This window comes from Polyodon spathula, chromosome 18, assembly GCF_017654505.1.
Source record: "Polyodon spathula isolate WHYD16114869_AA chromosome 18, ASM1765450v1, whole genome shotgun sequence".
In the NCBI taxonomy this organism is placed as follows: Eukaryota; Metazoa; Chordata; class Actinopteri; order Acipenseriformes; family Polyodontidae; genus Polyodon; species Polyodon spathula.
In genome coordinates, this window is record NC_054551.1 from 2,637,701 (window position 1) to 2,655,142 (window position 17,442).

The 17,442-nt window shown below is 39.1% G+C and overlaps 1 protein-coding gene across 1 annotated transcript in view; it reads right to left on the minus strand.

Moving 5' to 3' along the window:
• sdk1a (sidekick cell adhesion molecule 1a) overlaps positions 1 to 17,442 on the minus strand; it is a 249,518-nt gene that overhangs the window by 55,542 nt on the left and 176,534 nt on the right. The window contains exons 7-13 of the mRNA XM_041277684.1: positions 17,246 to 17,436; positions 14,687 to 14,770; positions 11,519 to 11,713; positions 7,729 to 7,845; positions 5,966 to 6,133; positions 5,426 to 5,528; positions 5,145 to 5,318 (exon numbers count right to left, since the gene is read on the minus strand). Coding sequence (XP_041133618.1) covers positions 5,145 to 5,318; positions 5,426 to 5,528; positions 5,966 to 6,133; positions 7,729 to 7,845; positions 11,519 to 11,713; positions 14,687 to 14,770; positions 17,246 to 17,436 — 1,032 coding nt within the window. The remainder of the gene's footprint in view (positions 1 to 5,144; positions 5,319 to 5,425; positions 5,529 to 5,965; positions 6,134 to 7,728; positions 7,846 to 11,518; positions 11,714 to 14,686; positions 14,771 to 17,245; positions 17,437 to 17,442) is intronic.

Consider the following 17,442-nt stretch of genomic DNA (forward strand, 5'->3'; position numbering starts at 1 on the left):
GAAGCATCATCAATACCACACTCACACTGACGGCGAAGCATCAATACCACACTCGCACTGACAGAGAAGCATCATCAATACCACACTCACACTGACAGAGAAGCATCAATACCACACTCACACTGACAGAGAAGCATCATCAATACCACACTCACACTGACAGAGAAGCATCAATACCACACTCGCACTGACAGAGAAGCATCATCAATACCACACTCACACTGACAGAGAAGCATCAATACCACACTCACACTGACAGAGAAGCATCATCAATACCACACTTGCACTGACAGAGAAGCATCATCAATACCACACTCACACTGACAGAGAAGCATCAATACCACACTAGCACTGACAGAGAAGCATCATCAATACCACACTCACACTGACAGAGAAGCATCAATACCACACTCGCACTGACAGAGAAGCATCATCAATACCACACTCGCACTGACAGAGAAGCATCATCAATACCACACTCACACTGACAGAGAAGCATCAATACCACACTCGCACTGACAGAGAAGCATCATCAATACCACACTCGCACTGACAGAGAAGCATCATCAATACCACACTCACACTGACAGAGAAGCATCATCAATACCACACTCGCACTGACAGAGAAGCATCAATACCACACTCACACTGACAGAGAAGCATCATCAATACCACACTCACACTGACAGAGAAGCATCAATACCACACTCGCACTGACAGAGAAGCATCATCAATACCACACTCACACTGACAGAGAAGCATCAATACCACACTCACACTGACAGAGAAGCATCATCAATACCACACTCACACTGACAGAGAAGCATCAATACCACACTCACACTGACAGAGAAGCATCATCAATACCACACTCACACTGACAGAGAAGCATCAATACCACACTCGCACTGACAGAGAAGCATCAATACCACACTCACACTGACAGAGAAGCATCATCAATACCACACTCACACTGACAGAGAAGCATCAATACCACACTCGCACTGACAGAGAAGCATCAATACCACACTCACACTGACAGAGAAGCATCAATACCACACTCGCACTGACAGAGAAGCATCAATACCACACTCACACTGACAGAGAAGCATCAATACCACACTCACACTGACAGAGAAGCATCAATACCACACTCGCACTGACAGTGAAGGACCTGTGGTTTTAGATTTACTGTAACAGCTAGAAGTTCTATAAATGTGAAGCTGGCAGACAATTTACAGAGGAATAATATCTCAGTTACAGTTGCTGAATTTTAAAAAAAAAATGTTTTTAAGCCTAACAGTTCTCGAAGGAAGTTTAAAGTCATTCACAGTCAATTTAATACACACTCAGTCTGTGACTAGGATTGCAGATCTCTTAAATATGAGATACTTTTGCTGAACAGATGAGAATTCCATTCTGTATATCCCCATCAGTCACTGCATGCATAAGTTGTACCATGTTAAGTTCCCTATCTATGTATCTATTTTATTATGTAGAAAGTTATGGCAGGGCACCTTCTTGTACTCTGTAGAGTGCCCCAAAACATTTTTAATATTCCTAATAACATACATTACAAAATGATGACCGAAAGAAATGTAATTTCTCTATTATTCTACAGGGTTGCTCTGTCTATATACTCTATATAAGTTCTCAAAAGACAATTGAAGTAAAGGAGTTGGAGACAGTCTTAAGTCGTAAACAGGGGGAGCTCTTGAAAGGTCATATGTTCATAATAGTCATTAAACCTTAAACTGTGACTGCAAATGGAATGGCATGGGCAACAGGCAACAAAGGGCTTGAGATATTACACTTAACATTTCACTTTCAAGCTGTCGTATTTAGCATTGATTGTAATGGAATTTTTATAGTGTCATCTGGTGGCTGAATATTTTACCTGCATTATTTATACAGAATGTCAGCGTTTCAAAAGTGCTGTCAAATCTTTATTACATGCACGTAAAAAAAATTAATAAAAAGATAAAAAAACAAACAAACTACTTTTTCTAACCTTACTAAGAAACATCAGACTTAACTTTAATGGAGTTCTAACTCATTGTATAAATATATGGTAAGTGATTAATGCAAAAGTCTACCTGTCTGAGCTAGGCTTAAAATCCTCAGAGACACTTTTTAATTAAAAAGTGTGCTCTCCAAGAGTAATCATTAAATTTATCAAGATGCACTGAGAATATGACAAGGATGTGTTATTAAAATGCTGTGAAGCTACTGAGAAGAGAAGATAAAGATTAAAAAAAAAAAAATCTTTGGGCTTATTTCCTTATGTGAAAGACACCAGGGTGGCAGAGATAGAGACAAGAGCCCTCTAGCAATCTACAGAAAGAACACTGCAAGTATGACAGATACAATACAGTTCAAACCTGCACATACAGAGCATTTTAAATGTGCTTAAACCTCGCTCTGGGGTTATCGGTTTTTAGAGAAGCGGGGGGAGTTTGGCTTAGTCTCTAATCAATATGAACTGGAGGAAGTGCAGGTTATATCTAGAGTCTACAAAGATTGCCTTTACCGTACATTTATTTATCATGTTTTTATATAACCCTGTGGCAGGTTATATGTTATTGTTGGTGTGGATGTAGTGGTGTACAGGGTATACAGGTATAAACTGGGTTAAGTAGCACGAGTGATTTAAACTGTATATTTGTATTTAGGCACAAGGATTGCACAATCACTTCAAGTGCAGAAAAAATGTGTATTAATATTTGGGCAAGGGAGGGCAGAAGTGAGTTCACGTGCTGGTATTCAAGTGAATGATTAATTAACAACTGAATCCCAGCACAGCTGTATATATACAGTAGATGCACAGATCACTCAATAGGGGTCGGGTGTACAGCGAGGAGGTACGGAATAGAGAGGAGACAGAAAGAAAATAATAACAACTGACACTTGTTTGTTTAGTGTTCGTCCACTGTTTGTTTGTTTGTCTATTTGCTTTGGCCAACGTGCCCTGTTGTTTTGTGTTTATTTAAAGTGTATTATTGTTTAATAAATAGCGAGCGGCGTGGCGTCTCATATTTACCCCGCAGTTGCAGTGTATGTTGCCTTTACTTTCTGGTCTGACGTCACTCACTACAGCTAACCTGTCATAAACCCCTACAGTACCTCCACATCTCTCTCTCACTGTATAAATACTCAACATGCTTTTATTCTACATACATGTATTTTTTCTGCGATTTGACGCTCAGTAGGATGTTTGGACTGGCAAGTTTCTGCCAGAATCCGAATCCTCCCTGCGAGTTATGGAGGCAAAATCGTCAGGGACTGCTTCTCCTCATCGCGCTACATCGGACCCTGGCCAGGCGCCTAGTGAGCACAGCCGGACACCGACAGGGCTGGCCTTTGTCCTCCAGAGGCCAGTAGCTTGCTGACATTGAAATGAACTGGGCTGACTTCAACTCGATTTTGGCAAATGGTAACAGGGCCTAAGTGACCCGATTAGGTATGTCTAGAAAAAACAGCCTTCTCCTTAACGTTCTTATAGCAATAACCACATTTGCCACCAGGTGACTAAATGCTATGGAATATTATTGTTATTATTATTAATAATAAGGAACCGAGTGAAGCACATCAGAACTCACAACAGTGTTACATCACTGCCAGTGTGGCCTGTATGTAATTGAACAATCATGTTGGGATTTACAGAGAATAAACCATTACACTTTTATCAGATTCTGATTTATCTTGTCTGTTGTCGCTCTTTAATAATGTCGCGGGCTGTCTGGCTGGCTGGCTGGAGATGTATTTCAGAATCCAAATGGAGGTAGAAGTTGAATGGCTTAATGAAACCTAAAAAGGGATTTCACTATCGATTTCATTGTAGTCCCTGCATGTCGATGATAGTGAAGTGCCTCGCACGTCGGCCAGTGAGTCCGTGGCTGAAGTGATTAGCAAGAAGCCAGGATGCCTGCTGCTCAAAGCTGGAGGCAGCATTATCTCCCTGGAGTTTTCTCAGGATTGGTGGGTTTGAATGGAAACCTGATGCACTGGAGATGGCTGTTGCGTACAGTCAGAGTGATGTACTGAGGAAGTGAGAATGCTTCCAGCTGACACCACCAGTGCAGGACCAGCAAAGCTTGGTCAATGTTGTGTGCTACTCTGGCAGCATCGCATCCTTATCAAACTACAACATTCAATTTAAACAACTCATGAGTCTTTAGCGCTAAAACACTGGCAAATGCAGTGTTCATATAGACTGGTTTAAAAACAAAAAACTATTTTTTTTTTTTTCTTAAAACCTGTACAAAATTATATTGTAAATGTATTAAGATATGTATGACTTTTAACAGTCACAGAACTGTCACAGTACTGCATATTGATCAGCATCAGCTGTTGATAACACTAAGTGCTAAATGCTTAGAATACAATACTCCTATTCCTACTGGGTTTAGTTCTATGGCTTGTGTAATCAGACAAACCTATCCTTCTTTAATCTAGTTTTAAAACCTGGTATGGCTCTGACTGCTATGCAAAGGGAGCTGTTTTTTTCCACCCATAGGAACTTGAACAGAAATTATAATGTAAAGATTAACCTCTTTCAAGCAAAGGTTCAATGCATTCTCAGGGAGTGTCAAAGGACAGGCTCTGACAGAAACAGCACAGTCCTTTATTCTCGTGCTTGTCCTGTAAAAATTCTGAGATCTGGTGCCTTTAAGAGAGCTGTCTGAACAGCTATTAATCCTATTAACACTGACCCCTATTTCTACAAAACAATAGCTACACTTCCTCTACTTCTCCCTCCATGCTTCTGAGAGCCAGAGATACAAATCAGCACGCAGGGACTTTGGGTATTACTCTCTTACACTTATACACCATGGAAAATGCACCAATGAACCCACGGGGCACAAAAGCACTATCAAGTGACGGTCGAGGTTAGTTAATAGACTGGAGAAAATTTCTCAATTTAGTCTCCTGCAGTAATTACTAGAAAGGGTATTAAAAATGGGAAAAAAGTACAACTCAACAGTCAGTGAGTTCTTAGACTGTTAGGTTAATGGGCTGCAGGGTACATAGAAGAAATGAATGTGGAAAGTTTAACAAACGTGGCTATATTAACAAAAGAGGACCAGAAACAGATGCTTGTTTTAAAAAAAACAAACAAACAAAAAGGCACAAAAAATACTCACATAACTTCTAATCGAGCACCTTTAGAGTCATTCCCCCCTTGAGAAAGGACCTCACAGGTGTAGTCTCCAATATCACCTGACCAGGTCTGGCTGATCTGCAGAGAGCCATCCTTGACGCTGAGCCGAGAACTCCTGGCGTAGTTCAGTGGGACACCATCCTTCTTCCAGACAAACCTACTCGGTGAAACATTTTCCTTAGAGCAGGGTCACAATTGGATAAAATGTTGTCATGACAGCCTACAAATATACCTTGGTAATTATTATTATTGTGGATCACTTACCTGACAGAGACCCTGGGGTCATACGTGGCCCCACACTCCAGCACAGCCATCGTTCCCTTGATTACACGGCGGTCCTCGGGTGGATGGGATATAAAAGTACGGTCTGGAAGAAACAGTTAAAAAAAACAAAAAAAAAAAACTTAAAGTTACCGAAGAAACTAAATCTGTAGTCATAACTTATTTCAGGTGGCACCTGAAAACTTTAATTATTTATCAGGACACAATGCAAAGGGATACCATCAATCTTACAAACTACCTGAATTAATCTAGAAACATGGAACCTAAATCCGTAACAATAAAAAAGCACAAAGCCCTCCAATCAAAGACAGATGCAATATTATTATTATTATTATTATTTATTTTTATTATTATTATTATTATTATTTTATTAGCAGACACCCTTATCCAGGGCGACTTACAATTGTTACAAGTTATCACAGTACAAAGTATTATAAAATTTCACTTTACAGTTCACCACATTATAAAATATCACATTACAGAATATCATAATACAAATATTCCGAGTGGCTCTGTCCTTACTCCACACAGTCAGCGAGACGGTAGCGTTGACGGCTCCCTCAGAGTTGCTGGCGTAGCAGGTGTAATTCCCAGCATCTTGCAGGTAAACTGGACGCACCTGCAACCCTCCCGTCTCCAAAAGAGTGAACCGAGGAATCTGGATCGAACCGCTTGCCAGAATCTGATTGCCTGCAATACAGGAACAGAAGCGGATTCAGAATTCAGAAATATCATTGCTGGGTCTTTCCACTTAAGTGTGCCATGTTAACGGTTTCTTAAGTCAGCGTTCGTTTTTACAGTTTCCTGTTTAAAATCCTACTCCTTTGGTTTTCCACCAAATGCTCTTTCTGCTTAGAACATTATTTACCTTTTGGTGGCTACAGTGTAAATCTTTGTTGCAAATAACCCGGTCCTAAAATATTTAAATTACAAAATAAACCTTCCTCCAGGTCCTAAATAATATAATGACAGCAATCTTTAGCATGCTGTGGTTGGGAGACCGTGCTATTGGAATAGGATGAATGGGAGTCATGACCATACTGCGTTATATAGAAATCACTTGTGTGGCTCTCTAATAACACCATGGGGGTGGCTCTAAGTGAAGCTGATCCACCAACTAAGCATTATTATAGTACATTTATACTGCTTGAAATAAACCAACCTAATATCATTCTCTGGTACGACACAAAACCCCCCCGCAATTTACCGTTCGCTACTGTGACTGTAATATTAACTGGCTTCAGCGAATAGGTCTGATATGATGCAAACAAACTAAGCTGGAATAAATAACAACTACTGTACGCTGTAGTGCGCTATGCCACCCCTGTGCAGCCCCTCAATGTCTGCAATTCTGCCAAAAGATTGTTAAGATTCCACATGCTCAGTTCAATAGGATTTGTCTGAATGGCAAGGGAACACATATCGCTTGCAAATCAGACACAAAAAAGGAGCACTTAGGCGTCGAGGCAGCAATGCTGAAATGTCAGAATGTTTCAAAGTACAATTTCCACCTTGAGTCGACACAATGAGCTCGAGTACAGGTAAAATGCTTCCTTTAAAACAAATTATAATTCAGTCTTCCAAACATGGAAAAATCATATCACCCAAAACAGCTATACTGGAAAAGGAATGAAGCTTGCATTTTTATAATGTCTTTCCCACATACAGGCTCTTAAAAGGCTGAATAACACCCAACAGTTACTAGCGAGGAACAACACAGAACACTTTTTTACCCCCCATTACATATTGTTGATTTGCTTCTTATTAATTTAAAGAATTGCAATTTCATGAGTGGGAATGTGGAGAAAGTATAGTGAGAATATACAATAGCTTATATTCTACAGTGTAGGAAAAAAAAAACGTTTTGTCACGTCTGCCCTTTCACAGCATTGAAAACCTCACATAAGGTCTTGGTTGTTTTTCCACTTCATCTGCTGTAGGCAATGTAATGTTCAAACATTTGCCTAGCTCTATAAGGAGTCGGATGCATAGGGCAGTAATAGGTGACATACAGAAAATGGAAAGGTTAGTGAAGAAAGAATATGACAGTAGAGAAAGGGGGCATCAGCTGGGACTGTCTGTATGCTAAAACATGTCAATAAAGTTTAAGCATCAATGCCACCTTTGTATTCTTTTGCATATGACAGAAGACAGATAAGGTAAGATACTGTACAAGAGAATATGAAAGGCACACAGTGTAAAAGATGTTTTTAATAACCCCATGATTGCTCATGCACCAACAATCTCTGAACACCCCAGTTAACATGCAGACATGTTGTATTTACTTTTCTTCCAGGCAATGGCAGATTTTGGAGCGCCCGACACCTCACAGGTAAAGACAGCCACTGTTCCATCTGTCACCGTGATGTCTGATGGCAGCTGAGTGAACGTTGGGGCCATGCCTGCGAAATTCAAGAGTTTTTTTTTTTTTTTTAATACAGTAGATTGTACACATTTAAGTTAAAATACAGAACAGTCTTTATCCAAATTTGTTGGTAGACTCTAATACGTTTACATTGTATTCCAAATCCTAAATTAAAAGCTTCAAAAGAAAATCGTGATTTTTTCCCCTAATGTCATCTCCCTGCTTGCTAGATATCACCTAACAGACTTTAAACTAAAGCTGGATATTTGCCATCTACTGCCATTCAGAATCTTCAAGGAAATGGAAACTCAGGGGACCATGCTGTTGACTCCATTAACCCTGAGAGCTTGAAGATGCCCAGAAGGTTCTAAAGCTCCGAGAACAAACTAAATATTAGAGGGTACACGAAACGACTTTAGAAACGGTCCTGTTGCCTTCTAAGACACTCCTGCACGACAAGTTTCTGTGAGTTCACGATAAAAACAAGGAGAAAGTCTCCTGACAGGAAACAGGAACTGTGCAGTCATACCCCACTGTCTCCTGAGAATATATCTGTGACTTAGAGGCCAAAGACAATTTTATAACCTTTTAAGAGAGGGAAGGCAAGTTTTATTTCCCCTATTTTACACTATAAACGGCAATGTTTTTCTTCTTTTTTTTTTTTTACTCCTGGCAACAAATGCGGTATCCTTTTATATTATATTAATACAATACACAATCACACAGGCAACAGAAGACAGGTCAAGCAAATGAAATCTTAAGCTGTACAGTGCGGTTCTGTCACAAAGCTGATGGGCATGCACAGCACTGTGTTTATCCTACTGAAATCAAAAAGTATTGGAATCCACCGATATGACAATAGGCCCTCTTATTGCCATGCCAGGAATGGGAACATAGGATCTACAGTACAGATGGAATTGTGTGGGTTTGTGCCACAAACCTAACAGTAAAAATAGTACTGGTCTAGATGGCTTTAGTGCTTGTTGAATTAATACCTTTATCAATTCAGCATAATCACAGTATAGAGAGGTGGAGCTATAACGGTGCTTGGAAGTAGTGACACTCCCTATTCAGTCTAATGTTATACCTGTAGAAAATGCAGATTTTGAAAACATGTTTTAACACTGGTTGGGGCAAATATAAACTATTTTGCCTCCGGACTACATATCCTGTTCTGAAGGGTGTGGAAAAAGGGCCATCGTAATTCAAGTCCTAATACTCTGAATAGGTGTCAGTGCATGGGTACATTATTGTTGAATATATTACATTTTGTCATTGAAAGGCATGACACTGAAACTCAATTTAGTGTTTAATTAAGCAGTAATACCACCTTCAGACAGCTAAATGATTGATTGCAGATTGAAGTACTGCTAGCACCAATGTGCCGAGTGCTTTAATCATATGGTGCTCATACGGCAGCTATTTTCTTTGGTCACTTGTGGCAAAGACTCAGAGTTTTACGCGACTAAAATAACCTTCTCTGCTTTGAAGTGTATAATCAATTTATCAGGGACATAATTCAAAGCAAAGCCAAAAACCACAGCGTTAAAGAGGAAGATCAGAAACTCTGTAAAATTATTCACAGACGGATTACTTCTTATAATTTTACATGATAAAATGTGAGCATTAATTAATTCTCAGATGATAATTGCATTTACACAAAAAACGCCTTCGAAATCTGCACTAATTTATTATACGCAGACAACACTGCGGCTGCTGTGACCTGCAGAATAGATTAACTCCGTAACTGTAAAAAAGTTTAGCAATTTTGGATCACCTGTTCTGCCTACAGTATCTATCACGAGAACGTTTCAAACAGAGGATTGGTCCCACAACCCTGAGAATGACATAAATGACCTACTTAGAGACAGAGCGAGAAGGACAGACAGACGGACAGAAAGCACCCTTTGAAGTTTTCTTCACTCTAGATTTCACAAGTAATTAAAAACATGTCTTGTACAAGTTGGATTTCTGTCTTATGCTGTTGCAGAATCTAACAATCCACAGCCACTGACAAGGACTGAACCTTCCAGTTTATCAAAGCCATGTCAAGAACCAACCTTCTACGGCAATTAAACCAAGCAGATGAAAGCAGGATAGAAGCTTTTAGCTATGCTATAATTGGAAATCTTTAGCTAAACTACCCAGTAAAGCTATTCTAATAAACCGTCAAGTGAAATTATCAGGTTCCAATATTTTTGTGTTCAGGATGGGGTTGTCTTGCCCAATCTGAAGAAGATCACCCGAAAACACACCATAAATTAAGCAGTTAGCAGCAACGTCACAGTGGGTGTCGGTTTTCTAATTAAAGCTACAGTACCACATTAGCTGCACAGTACACAACACAGAATAAAATAACGCAAACAGCAACCTACATTTTCTACATTCGTTCAATTCGAACAAATAACATTAATAAAATAAATCTGAATAGTGCAACTTGGTCCAGAATGGTGCTCCTGCAGGAATACAAAACGAACTGAACATATTACATCTGTCTTGGAAAACTTTGCATTGGACACCTTTCAAATATCAGGTTATTTTTAAGATTCTGCTGTTGACCTTCAAGGCTGTCCAGGGAACTGGCCCTAAATATTTATCAGACTTGCTGCATCCATACCTCTCACCTGCCCTCTTCAAGGTCAGAGCTGCTGGCTGTTTCTTTGACCAGGTGCCTCACTCTGGGAGGTCAGAGCTTTTCCACTAGTTCTCCTAAACTCTGGAACTTGTTGCCACTAGTTGTGAGAGGCTGTCATTCTCTTGAGAAATGTAAAGCACTGCTAAAAATCGTTTTTTCCTAGCTTCTGAAAATAGGAAGATTTTTTCCCCCCATTTTAATTTTTTTATGTAAATCGTTTTGTAATGTTTGTAATCATGTTTTTATTTTAGTTATGACATTATACTTTGTATTGTAATTTTTTTTCCTGTAAAGCGCTTTGGGATGACATTGTCATGAAAGGTGCTATATAAAAAATAAATTGATTGATTGAAATATTGTAATCTGGCCAAAACAATAGAAATACATTCCAACAATGTAGAATTGTTGAACTATTCAGATTATTTCATTAATTTTATTATTTGTTAGAATTAAACAAACGTATAATACTTTATTTGCTATTTGATGTGTTATTTTAGTCTGAATGCAGCGAAAACGATGGTACTCTTGTGCACTACGCAGTTAATGTTGTACTGTTGCTTTAATTGGAAGACTGACGCGAACTGTGACGTTGCTGCTCACTTCTTGAGTTAGGGCGTGTTTTCAGATGATCTTCTCCAGATCGGGTTCAGGTTAAGTGAATTTTCTGTATCATTCATTCTCAAAACAACCCCACCCCGAACACGAAAAAATGTAATCAACCCCAATTTAATTAGCTACCATAATTACACTAAAATAACATAAACCTTCTTGATAATTGTTTTTATTATTAATGCATGTTCGTGTTTGCTTACTATATACATGTGGTAAATATGCGTCTGATACATAAGTTTATATTTATGTCATATGTTAGTGGGCTGAATGTTGTAACATTTTACACTGGTTAGGAGTATTAATGATATGCTGGCTACACATGTACTTGTTAGTTGCAAAACGAAGGCTGTAATAAAGTGAGGAACAAGTACAAGGCACTGAATAGGCAGCAGTGTTTTGGAAAATAACACATTTGTTTCTTTTAGAAAATAGTTTAGTTTTTATTTAATGTTGCTACACTCACTTGTAACATCAAGGTAGGCGTGTGTTTGGATTTCTCCCGCTGTATTCCTGGCGAAGCACTGGAAAATGCCGGCATCTTTGGGACTCAATCCTCTAATCCGTAGCCCTCCGTTCACCATCACCTTATAACGAGGGTTATCCAGCTTACTGAGAGGGACTGAGTCTTTATACCACTCCAGACTGGGGACTGGGACACCTGAGTGCATGGAAAAGGGAGCAGGTACATTCATAATACAATGCACTAAGATTTGTCTTGAGCTGAATAAGTGTACATATAAAGGGTTAACAATTATCACAATGTTTCATTTGACTGTCCCCCATGTAACACAAGCACATAAAACAACTTGCCAAGTTTTATTTCAAATCCCCCAGGTGATTCTGACCTGGCTTGCATTCTTTAATTATTAGTTAACCTCAATGCATGCCAGATTCTGATGCACTCACTCTTGTTCCAATGGCTGAGACTCTCTCTTTGACATCCTTTTCTTTTCCTGAATTTATACTTTTTAATAAAATGAATTATTATGTTAACTGAAGAAATCTCCCAAGCAATGTCCTGTCATTGTGGGATGAATGTTTACAAAGTAAAATGAACGAATCTGTTAAGTTGTATTTTATTTTATTTTATTTTCCACCTGCGTCTATTAAGTGTTCTTTTCATCACAGCGCAGTGAACTCTGATCAGCAGCCACAGGTCATTGTGAGAAATTAAACTTTCATGGTCACATTGCAGCCCATAACAAAATGAGACTAAACATTATTAAAATGTAAATGCATTGCGTTTTATTATTCCAAGTACTGTCTTTCTCCATTACACATTAGCAGGTAAGGTATGTATTTATTGTCTACAATGGCTTGGGAATTACTGAGAAGTGATGTTTAAGAACATGAAGGTTTTAATTAAAACAAATGCCAACTGACAAAAAAAAAAGAATACGATTAGCATCAAACTGCAACACGGTTTGTTAGATGCATGTGGTTACCATAATTTATTTAATACAATGCCATCCTTGTGTATAACACACACCCCATTTATGCTGATCTGCCTGGGTAACATTACTTGTATAACTCTTGAGCAGAGCTCACCCCTTTGTACACCATTTAAAAAACATCAAATTACAACACATATAACAGTATGACCTGAATATGCTGTGCACCTCATATATAACAATACAACATGTATCTCACATAAATAAATTATCCTTAAATGTTACTTAAAAGGCTGTAGGGTGTAAAACACAACTTATTACTTCCCCTAGTTCACTGCTTTGTTATACTTATTCTTGCAATAGCTTTATTATTTAATATATATATATATATATATATATATATATATATATATATATATATATATATATATATATATATTTTTTTTTTTATTAACCTATCATTGGTCATAAATCTATTTTTTCCAGCTATTTTGAATTCACATATGTGGCTTGTCATGTATGTTCAAAAACCTGTTGCCTCCACTCTGAACTGTGCCACAGCGAGCCAGTGTAGGACAGATGAACCAATCAAAACACTGAACTATGGGAGAGGAGTCAGTGACCAACGAAATTGAACAGGTTGGATTTTAGCAGCCGATGTTATGAATTCAGAAGAGATTCTGACAGGAAGACCTGAAGCATAACCGATGTGAAAGCAAAATAAATGTCATAACAATCGCAATTATGCTGCAAAATATATTGCAAGAATATGTACAACAAAACAGGAAACTAGGGAAAGGAATGCATTGTCTTAAACCTGACAGTCTGTTCAGTAACTTTCAATTTGGGAAAAGGGTGCAAATTATCTCTAAAAATGATGTTACGAAAGGGATCTGTGTGGATATATGGACGGATGTTCCCAATGTATCCTCCTCAGAGCCTTAATGTGTGGGCGTATTCACAGCGTTGGCTCTTTCACTGGGGACATGTCAAGAGGAGTGTAAATTAATTGAAGGATTTTCATAAATCCGTAGCTGTTAAAAGGAGTTTCTGAAATTAACACCTCTCATGTAATCCATGAAGACTTGAGTTTCTTGGGTAATTGGCTGTCACTATCCACAAGAATAAACCTGTTCCAGCTAGACACATCCCTGGCTTTCTCAATGGGGTTTACATAAGTTGGCCATGCAGACCAGGGCAACATACTGATGTTTCTCTGATGTAAGTGACCCTGTGTGTCTGACAAGGTATAGCCTTTTGCAGCATTGGTGTCATCAACAGACTTCTTCAAGGTGTCACCCACCATTCACCTGATCTTGATCCTGTCAATTAAGCAGGTATCAATAGAACATGTATACTATGGCACTATTCAATAAAAGAAACATGAGGATAGCCCCCCCCTCAATACACCTGTGCAATAACAAACACACACAAAGCTTGTGTTAACATCCTACAACTCTGCAACATGTGACTGGCCGTACTTTACTGTAATAGCATTACATTGCTGCCAAGGTACTTCATGCAGGTCACTTACCGTACTTCCTCCAGCAGGTTGTTTTTTTTGCCTCAACTATCGTAATCCCCCCTTCGCCCTTTTTCATCAAACGGCAGTGATTTTTCATTTAAAAATGACTTCATTTTGCATTCCGTGCTGTCACGCTGGTTAACATTATAACAAGGGTCATTCAACCCAGAAATCAAAATCTGTGGCCATCTCCAGGATTGTGAGATTTAATTAAATGAGCTCAGACTTTGATTATGAATTAACCCCATGCTGCTTTTAAAAGAGGTCTGTTCGTAAACAAGATGCCAGAAAGAAAGATTGGGAGAGGAGTCTATCCATAGACATGTACAAGAGCAACATGAGTGATATGAGCGAAGGCCCTGATTGTCATTTGCCTCACATACCAAAGGGCCTGGTCATAAAGAACTCCACAGTCGCATGCATGAGTATAACAAGGTAGAGGATCTTCATCTTCTAATACCAAATAATCCTCAGCTATGATGCTATCTCCTTTCGGGATAGTCTTGTGCTACTTCATATTCAGATTTTACTTCTGTTTTTCTTTTTAACCTACACAGCACAATTCTCAAGTTTGATACAGCTTTATGACAAAAGGACATGTTCCAGCTTCCTCGGCTCTAGCAGAACCACATTTTTCACACAATGTTACATCAATTAGAAGTCTAAAGGTTTATGACAAGTTGTCATTGCAGTGAACATGAAAAAAGGCACTCACCCATAGCCTGACACTGGATATCTATAGTTTTTTCCACTTCCCCCATCATCTTTCTCTTGGGTTCTGCTGTAAAGTATGGTGACGCTGGAAAAAAAAAAAAAAATTTATATATATATATATATATATATATATATATATATATATATATATATTATATATATATATATATATATATATATATTATATACATTAATATTGACATTATTTTTTGACAGATAGCTTAGAAATCAGTGCACATTTTTCAATGTATCAGCTGTACAGTATACACACACACACATACACAGTACTGTGCAAAAGTTTTAGGCAGGTGTGAAAAAATGCTGTAAAGTAAGAATGCTTTCAAAAATAGACATGTTAATAGATTATATTTATCAATTAACTAAATGCAAAGTGAGTGAACAGAAGAAAAATCTAAATCAAATGCATATTTGGTGTGACCACCTTTTGCCTTCAAATCAGCATCAATTCTTCTAGGTACACTTGCACAAAGACAGGGATTTTGTAGGCATATAGTCAGGTGTATGATTAAACAGTTATACCAAACAGGTGCTAATGATCATCAATTCAATATGTAGGTTGAAACACAATCATTAACTGAAACAGAAACAGCTGTGTAGGAGGAATAAAACTGGATGAGGAACAGCCAAACTCAGCTAACAAGGTAAGGTTGCTGAAGACAGTTTACTGTCAAAAGTCATACACCATGGCAAGACTGAGCACAGCAACAAGACACAAGGTAGTTATACTGCATCAGCAAGGTCTCTCCCAGGCAGAAATTTCAAGGCAGACAGGGGTTTCCAGATGTGCTGTCCAAGCTCTTTTGAAGGAGCACAAAGAAACGGGCAACGTTTAGGACCGTAGACGCAGTGGTCGGCCAAGGAAACTTACTGCAGCAGACGAAAGACACATCATGCTTACTTCCCTTCGCAATCGGAAGATGTCCAGCAGTGCCATCAGCTCAGAATTGGCAGAAAACAGTGGGACCCTGGTACACCCATCTACTGTCCGGAGAAGTCTGGTCAGAAGTGGCCTTCATGGAAGACTTGCGGCCAAAAAGCCATACCTCTGACGTGGAAACAAGGCCAAGCGACTCAACTATGCATGAAAACACAGGAACTGGGGTGCAGAAAAATGGCAGCAGGTGCTCTGGACTGATGAGTCCAAATTAGAAATATTTGGTTGTAGCAGAAGGCAGTTTGTTTGCCGAAGGGCCGGAGAGCGGTACACAAATGAGTGTCTGCAGGCAACAGTGAAGCATGGTGGAGGTTCCTTGCAAGTTTGAGGCTGCATTTCTGCAAATGGAGTTGGGGATTTGGTCAGAATTAATGGTCTCCTCAATGCTGAGAAGTACAGGCAGATACTTATCCATCATGCAATACCATCAGGGAGGCATCAGATTGGTCCCAAATTTATTCTGGCGCATGACAATACAGTGAAAGTCATTAAGAACTACCTTCAGTGTAAAGAAGACCAAGGAGTCCTGGAAGTGATGGTATGGCCCCCACAGAGCCCTGATCTCAACATCATCGAGTCTGTCTGGGATTACATGAAGATAGAGAAGCAACTGAGGCTGCCTAAATCCACAGAAGAACTGTGGTTAGTTCTCCAAGATGTTTGGGCCAACCTACCTGCCAAGTTCCTTCAAAAAACTGTGTGCAAGTGTACCTAGAAGAATTGATGCTGTTTTGAAGGCAAAGGGTGGTCACACCAAATATTGATTTGATGTAGATTTTTTCTTCTGTTCGCTCACTTTGCATTTAGTTAATTGATAAATATAATCTATTAACATGTCTATTTTTGAAAGCATTCTTACTTTATAGCATTTTTTCACACCTACCTAAAACTTTTGCACAGTACTACACACACACACACACACACACACACACACACACACACACACACACACACACACACACACGGTAGATAACATTATTTGTAAGGCCCTGATGTCTCCAATCTGTCTTGCTGTTATTTCCTACTGAGCAAAGCAAGTACTTCACCATTTATTTTCAAATCCCTTTCATCTCTATATGTATGTCTGGCACTCTCTCTCTCCCTCTCTTATCATCCCAGGCACAACTGTCAATGCGGTGCATGAATGAGTACTACTCTTATAATGAGTAGACATGCTGTTTAGATCTTATACTATGGTTTTACTCTAAAATGTTCTAAAACTAAGAAGCATGTTCATTAAAATGCACTACACAGCCAACACCAGGGGAGAGAAAATTTGATCTTCAATTGCATACCATTGCAAGAACTAGTTCAAAATAGGTCCTTCATTATTTAGCTGGTCTTTTGCAGGGTCAAATGGGAACTGTTAAGAACCACTCCCTGCAAAGGAAGAGCCACACACTCTAGCCACTACCAGTCACTTGAAACAGTAAAAATGAAGATTTACAATTAACCATAAAAAAAAGCCTTCCTCGTTGTATTTCATCGCTTTAGTAAAAAGCAAAAATGAGAGGTTACAGTTGAACACACACAAAAAAAAAAAAAAAGCCGCCAACATGTCACCCGATAGCATTAGAACTGTGCGCTCACAGCACAAAGGGTTACCTGTGATGGAGAGGAAAGCCCTGGCTTCCACTGGCTGCACGCTGCTGTCCAGGAGAGCTGCCTGACACACATACAGCCCGACGTCAGCCGAGGTGGGGTTGATGATCGCCAGCCGTCTCCCAAACATGCCGACTCCACTCGTTAACCTGACTCCGTTTCGCTTCCAGGAAATGCTTAGCTTCTCGACAGGTCTTCGG